We start from the raw sequence: 7,500 nt of genomic DNA on the forward strand, positions 1-7,500 counted from the left end.
TTTGTGGAAATACCTCACCATGCAGTTGTCCACATACCTGTTAAAGCCTCTGATGCAAAATATTTAACATCTGTATCTGCATCATCATTGAGTCTGTCCAACACTGGTTTAACTTGAGAGTGGAGGGCACTGAAACACAGGTTATCATGTGATTGGAGTACTAGAATACTAGGTCCTATTTTCTATCCAAGGCTTACCTTCAACCATGGAAGCCTTAAAGACTAGTTTCTTTAAATTACTTATATAGTCACAATCTGACGGATTTGCATACTCTAATCATTGCTATTGGACATGATTCATCATAATTGCTTACGTATCAGTCAAAATTGAATAAAAGATATTAAATATCAAAAAATGAAATATATATCCAAACATACTTTATAAAGATATAACTTGAAATACATATATGAAATCTTACTCTTTTTCCACATGGGGACCAATAATCTGTAGTGTTTTTGCCACATTAAACCTGACATTGGGAACGTTATCATTTGCCATGGAGAGGACTGTGGGCAGCAGAGTCTTGGTCGTCACATCCTTTCCACACACTTCTCCAACAACCTGCAAAAGAGGTACTTAGAACTTTTGGGGAGCTTCAGCAACAGAGTAATAACATATAACATTCAGTAATATAATAATTACCAGTCAAACTTTAATACTCTTTAAAAGCCAAGAGCAAATAATGTACAATCACTGGATGACTCACACAACAATAATGAAACCATTTCTCCAATAAAGAGAACAGTTTACAACACAGAAACTCACGTTGATACAAGCAAGACAGGTCATACGGTGAAGGTAGTTGCCGTCCCGTGACATGGCATTAATCTTGGGCAATACATTCTGGGAGGCCCACTCAGAACCAAATTTCTCCACAAGCTTTCTTAGGTTGTTAGTAGCAGCCTCACGGATAGCATATACTGGGATAGAAAAGGAATGGGATCAACATTAACAATGTCAGGATAAGGACCGCAGTAAGCTTAATCTGGAATCGAGAAAACTTGCTTTTTATGATTTAGTTTGCCATCTGTTTGTCTGTCTATATCCTGTTATGTCTGGGAGATCAAGAATATTTCAATAGGTATGATTTTCTACCTAAAACTGAAAATTTTATTTTTACAATATTTATAAATATCATATGGATGCAGGAAAAAATAAATAAAAATAATAAAATTTACAGCATATAGAAAAAGCTATTTACTATGAAGAAAAGAATAATGTCCACTTAGAACTTCTGCATTTTCACTTATATCCTCTTAAAAAATGTTGAACTGGCCACAAAACATATTATCTTGCATAACAATATTTAAACCACATATACAATAAGAACTCTCACAACCTCACAGTCAACCCAATCTTCACTGTTCATTCCCTGTTAGTAACAGAAGTAGCAATACTCTAAACATTTTTTCTCTAATCCCCACCCCCCACCCCAAGTCAATCAATTTCTATTACCCAAGATCTGAGGACACTCAATATCCAATATGTCTGGGGATACAAGCTTCATAGCTCAGAACAATGGGTAAGCTTAATAAATCTTAAGGACAGTTAAAAGCTACATCATAAGCATCAAACTTTTTTTTTTTTATATTTAGATATTTTACCACATTTAAAAACATCTATGTAAATTATATAAGCTCAAATAACTGATCAAAGACACAAGAACATCATCTTACCATGATCCACTAGCCAGGTCATGCACAGTTTGGAGAGGGATTGGTTGAAGAATTCAACCCCAAGTTGACCAGCAAGAAGGGGCATATATTCAATAATGGCCAGGCGCACACGCCACTTTGTGTCCTCTGCTAACTCTACAATGGCTGGCAACAATGATTGCGACAGCTGGAAGTAAATTTATAAAATTAATAACAGTAGCTATTATTCAAACAATTTATACAAGAACATCCAAACTTATCCCAAGGTTGTCTGAAATCATTACGCTAAAAACTGTATTTGACCGTACTCACACAAAAGAACAGATAAATACACTAGCAAGCTATGTAAGTATCCATGCATGGCCATAGAGGGAAATCAATAGTAATAAAAATCACATACCTGCTGGATTCCAATGACTTCATTCACACAGTCGAGATTAGAGATAATGTTAAGTCTGACTTCGGGGCATTCATCCTTCAGCTGTGACAGGAATAGCGGAAGAAGGTGGTTCACTGTGTTCTCTTTCCCTAGGATGGGTGACAGGCCCATGATAACACCCGCTAGTGCACTCTTTACATGTTGGTTACCATCTGTTACTAGTTCCTGTTAAAGAATGTACAGTAAGAAAATCTGATTATTTCAATTTATGAATAGAACATCATACTGACAGAATAAAAAATAAAAAATCACATACTTTTATAGAGAAACCTTAAAAAGCTCAAATCTTTCCAGCCATCTTTGCTTTGCAATATTTCAGTTATTCTCCATTGTACTTTTTAACCCTAGACATAAAAGTCTACTATACCAATATTTTGTAACCTTTTATATGACTAACCTTTACACATGGTAAAACATTGTTCATGATAACATTTTCCTGCACACTTGGATCCACATTCTGGCAGAAATCTTTGACTTTTCCAGCGGCTGCTGCACGTACCTAGAAAAAGAACAAGATGAGCATACACAGATGATTCCTATCAAATCTGCATGGGCCTCAATCACTCCTGTTTCTTTAAAAGAAGATTTGATTTCCATCCAGCTTGAAAATATTTTAAAACTATTTTAAAACTGAGTAAAAAAGATTGATAACCTATGATATGTCATCAATTTCCTCAACTAAACCTAAACACAAAGAACTGAAGACCTTTCTTCTTTCTTACTTCAGCCTCAACATCCTTCAACAGACTCTGGAACGCTGGTACGAGATCTGTTTTGGTGATTTCAGGCCCCACTGCCTTCTGGAGGTCAATGAAGCGGTCTGCCACCATGTAACGAACCCTCCATGACTTGTCTTCTGCAGCCTGGCGGAGTGTTGGCATCACCAGCATCTCTGTGTCCTCCTGCTGTAGGAGCCCAGCCATGCTTACGCATGCCTCCACCGCCAAAAGCCGCACTGAATCCTGCCAGAGTTGAGGGGTACTCTTTAGGGTGTGTATGCATGACTCAAGTTCTTGTTTCAGAAACATGATCATGATACATTGTCTAAAACACCAATTTTGGCAAGGTGAAAGGGCAAACAAAAAATAATAGAAGTTATCTAGTATACCTGCCCCTGGCATGACCAAAACAAAGAGGTACATTCATCGAAGACTCTTGAAAGCAGTATCGTTAGTCTTTGCAATCTTAAAATTTTTATAATCTTAGATTTGTGGGTTATAAAAAGCACAAATAAAAGTATTATAATAAAATAAATAAAACAATAAGCACCAACCTGTTCATCCTGGGCTAGTGCAACAAACATGGGGATAAGGTCTGTCTTCAAATATTCCACTTCAACAACCTTTGCGAATTCACCCAATTTGGCTGCTGCTGCACGTCGTACCATGGGTGTGTCATCTTGACACAGAGAACGGAAATGTGATCGCAATTCAGCTGTTGGAATAGAATGGAACACAGCAATGAAAAGCGAATCTATTGAAAATTAGATCTGTTAGAAAACAAAAGCAGGACCATATCAAAAAACTTAAAATTTACATACAAAACTTTTTCTGCAATCACTTTTCCTTACCCTTTGTTGCCACAGACAATCTTGGATAGCATACTGAGAAAAGTCCACAGGCAGATGTGCGTGATGTGAACCAGTCTCCAACAGCCAGCCGCTTCACCAGAGGGACAAAGTGTGACTCCAAATCTTCTGTGTTGTGTTCTTCACAAATCCTTCTCAGTGAATCAACAGCTTTATCTCGTACTACTGTTTCTTCAACTGTAGCCAGGGATTCCAGAGGGGGCTGAAAATAAATTATTGCTAAATACAATCCAGTACCAAACCATGTTCACTATACACCAATTATAAAGGAAATCAGAATATGTGATCGTTCAACCATCTCGTACCTCTGACATGTTCCAAAAACCATACTCACCAGGAGACAATGTACGTATTCTGGCCCTCCAACAAGTGGGGTGAAAGTGCCGAGCTGTTCTGCGAGAGCGAGCAATACTTCATCTTCATCATAGATTGTGTCAGTCAAGAAGGGGATCAATTCACTGCGAGTTCGCTCTACACCCAGTGCAAGAGCAATTGTGGAAAGCTTTTTGATGGAATTCAGCCGTAACTGGAATGGAAATGGAGATGGTAAATAAACTGTAAAAGACAAACCTATCATAAAAAAAAGAAAAAAGAAACAGGCTTATGATCATATATTTTAATTTTTTTAAACGAGAAAAAAAAAATAATAATAATAATATTGAGCAATGGTGACTAAGGAAGACAATTTGTGAGGCAAAGATGTGAAAACTTTCATTTGTCTACATAAAATCACTGACATACTTATATTTACATTTCTATCACAAAATTGACATAATTGAAACTAGAGCCAGTAATACAGAAAATCAAGAGAAATAAAAGCAAGTCCATTCAACCAAGCCATTTTTCTTAATTCAAACCAAGAATTGCTTAGTTTATATTTCTAGGTAACTACTACAAAATATAGTTAAGCCAATTTTATCAAGTAAATTGACAATAACTGACAAAAAATGTAGAATTCACAATTTTAGTATTTAAAATTGATGAATCATGTAACTTCATAATTTCCTAAGTTTACAATTCTTATCAAATATGTACTCTTTCGAAGTTACCTTTCTGGAAAAAAACTGTGTACAGGAGACAAAGTGAAAGTCAAATCCAATTTCTATATCCTAGACATCTTTCTCCAATTCAATTTGTGAATCATAATATTTTCCAATAAACTATTATATTTTCAGATAATACTGAAAGTTATAATAAATTAAAAATGATAAGCCTTCCTTCCTTTCCTCCCCAGAAAAAAGACAATACCATAAGACTGAATGAAAGAATATTGCTTCTAGACCGATAAATAGACTGACAAATGAAATGGATAGATATTAGATAGACATACGGATTGATAGTTGATCAACATTCCTACCAAGCACAGGATTAGTGTTATCATTTCACTTATCAGTGACTGCTTAACCTTACACTTTACACCTTGATGTAACCTTGGGAAAATCCAGAGATTCTTTCAAAGCTAAAGCAAGAACATTTTCAGAACCTACTATTTACTCAATACTAACATTATCCACTATTCTGTCTTAAATTATTTCAAGAATTACTTACAAACAATAAGAGCAGACTGACCACTGAACAGAGGCATATACAAAATATTTACTAGAATTTGACCTACAATCATGCCAGAGCTCCCTTGTATTTTCCTAATATTCTTATACTGTGTAAGACTGGTTTTAAATGTGCTTTACCAAAGACCACTATCATCTGGATATTTCCCTTGTATGTAACTATCCATTCCCCATAAAGAAAAACAAAAAATTCTCCTCAGCTTGGTAACCGTAAAGACTTGATAGACTAAAATACATAGGACTCACAGCCTCACAGTTGACATTATGTACCTGTTTGTGAAATGACAGAAGTCTATTGGTTTCATAACTACTTTGCTGACCACATATCCTACCGAAAAATCTTTTGCATAAATACTCTAACAATATATAAATGATTCATCAAGCGATTGACTACTAAAAAGAGATAAAGTTACACAGTGTATTCCCAAAAAACTATTATAATATCCATGTGAATGAAAATTTACAATTTACAATTAAAATGTTGTGATTAACATGATTTGAAATGTGGCTCTTGTTAATGATCTCCCACAATACTAATGATTCATCAAGTCTTAAAAAAAAAAAGGAAAAAAGGGGGAGGGGTAATTTTTTAGTTCCACACAGTTCTATAACCTTGCAATTATTTTTTCGTTTCAGTTATTCACATGTGTGTGATTTGTTGTTTTCCCTCACAATTGACGAGTGAAAGTACTGGTAATTGATGATGAAGTGACAACATGGTATTTGGTACTGTAACAGTGCACCTCCACAGATGAAGTCCCAAAACCAGGGTATCACAGGAACCCAAAAATCCAAACTTAACATTTCCTTCCTTCTATTTATTCCCTAGACAAGGGGGCAAGAATCCCTGTAACCCCCCTTAGTAGCACTTCACACCGACTTATAGAAAACAAAACATTAAGACCGGCTGTGTGAGGGTGTTATGAACTTAGTCTTTAAGCTGTGATATGCAGAGAATATTTCTGTCATTTCATGGTAAATAGGAGGCCAGAGCAGATGTGCCTGTGTTGTTAATTATTCTATTTTTTTTTAATGCTCTAGAAGGTGGGAGTGTCCATTTCCCTCCGTGCATCGCTCACATTAACCAACAGCACCTCTCCAGCCACTCTTTGGATACACAAATACTACCACAGGAGCCAAAAACCTTCTAATAAGGGGGCACCAGATCCCACCCAATCGCAGTGTGGTCAATATGTAAATAATGTATCACAGAGATGAAAAGTATCATATTTTTTGTTACTTTGTTCATTACATGGAAAGTTTACCTTGTACCATATGGCTGTGTAAATCAAACTGTGGCAAACAATATCTGTGTTCTGTCAACTGTTTAATCTGTTGCTTATTGCATTTTCATAATGATGTGGTTATTTTTTATTACAGGTTTTATAAGTTCCAGCTATGATAAGATTACTGACATTTCTGATTAACTTTTATCTCAAATCTAAATAGAAAATATTCAAATAGTAGTATGAATGTGAGGAAAATAAGTTTTAATCTACAATTTACAATATGGATGTCTGAAACTGTAAATGTATATTGTAAATAAACAAAGATATCCATGTGCTTACTAGAAGCTTTAGTTATCATTTTGCCATTCAATCAAGAGAGGAATGGGTACAATCTCATGAGCGTCCTTCTGTGGTACATATTTATGCATAAGCATATCTCCAGTAACTCTTGGTTGCAAGTGACTCATATTAATCATCAAGAAACTGGTGAAGGTTGCCATAAAGACTAATGTATGTGCAGTATATATATAGTTTTATAAGCAACTATTACTTTGAGCATATTAATTAATAAGTTTACAAATCTAGCAAGTGTTACACTATGATATCAACTTAATATGCAAGACAATAAAAAAAAAAAAAAAAAAAATCTTTACAGTATGGATACACTACGCAAGGGCAAATTGAAGATATTCTTGTAGAGGACTCAATGTAAAAAATTCCTGTACAGTGTATAAAGCTAATCTAATCACAAATTCTTAAACATTCCTTAATGTCTGTCTATCATTAAGGTAACACCACATCCTAAGGGGCGTGGCCACTTTTTTTCAGTTTACCTAACACAATATTATTAAAAAATTATCTTAATACATCTGTGCATCTACCACTGGCCTTCTGATGGTTTGTACTGCAATAACAGCCAAAAACCCAACAACCTTGTACATTCTGGCAAAATATATCCCATCACCCCTAGTAATTCATTGTTGAGTTAGGAATTAATTCCAGCACCATCTTGAGAGAATAT

At 35.2% G+C, this 7,500-nt stretch overlaps 1 protein-coding gene across 3 annotated transcripts in view; it reads right to left on the reverse strand.

Moving 5' to 3' along the window:
• The window catches only part of LOC125042388 (serine/threonine-protein phosphatase 2A 65 kDa regulatory subunit A alpha isoform-like), a 16,853-nt gene that overhangs the window by 7,817 nt on the left and 1,536 nt on the right, over positions 1 to 7,500 (reverse strand). For 2 of the 3 annotated variants that reach the window (XR_007116349.1, XM_047637986.1), the window contains exons 2-11: positions 4,017 to 4,208; positions 3,665 to 3,884; positions 3,368 to 3,528; positions 2,817 to 3,077; positions 2,492 to 2,593; positions 2,056 to 2,259; positions 1,677 to 1,842; positions 766 to 920; positions 419 to 561; positions 38 to 129 (exon numbers count right to left, since the gene is read on the reverse strand). Coding sequence is in view for 2 of the 3 variants with exons in the window: in XM_047637986.1 (XP_047493942.1) it covers positions 38 to 129; positions 419 to 561; positions 766 to 920; positions 1,677 to 1,842; positions 2,056 to 2,259; positions 2,492 to 2,593; positions 2,817 to 3,077; positions 3,368 to 3,528; positions 3,665 to 3,884; positions 4,017 to 4,208 (1,696 nt within the window). In the remaining variant the exon portion in view is untranslated. The remainder of the gene's footprint in view (positions 1 to 37; positions 130 to 418; positions 562 to 765; positions 921 to 1,676; positions 1,843 to 2,055; positions 2,260 to 2,491; positions 2,594 to 2,816; positions 3,078 to 3,367; positions 3,529 to 3,664; positions 3,885 to 4,016; positions 4,209 to 7,500) is intronic. The other variant, XM_047637988.1, reaches the window with a different exon arrangement.

Source organism: Penaeus chinensis, chromosome 32 (assembly GCF_019202785.1).
Source record: "Penaeus chinensis breed Huanghai No. 1 chromosome 32, ASM1920278v2, whole genome shotgun sequence".
Lineage (NCBI taxonomy): Eukaryota > Metazoa > Arthropoda > Malacostraca > Decapoda > Penaeidae > Penaeus > Penaeus chinensis.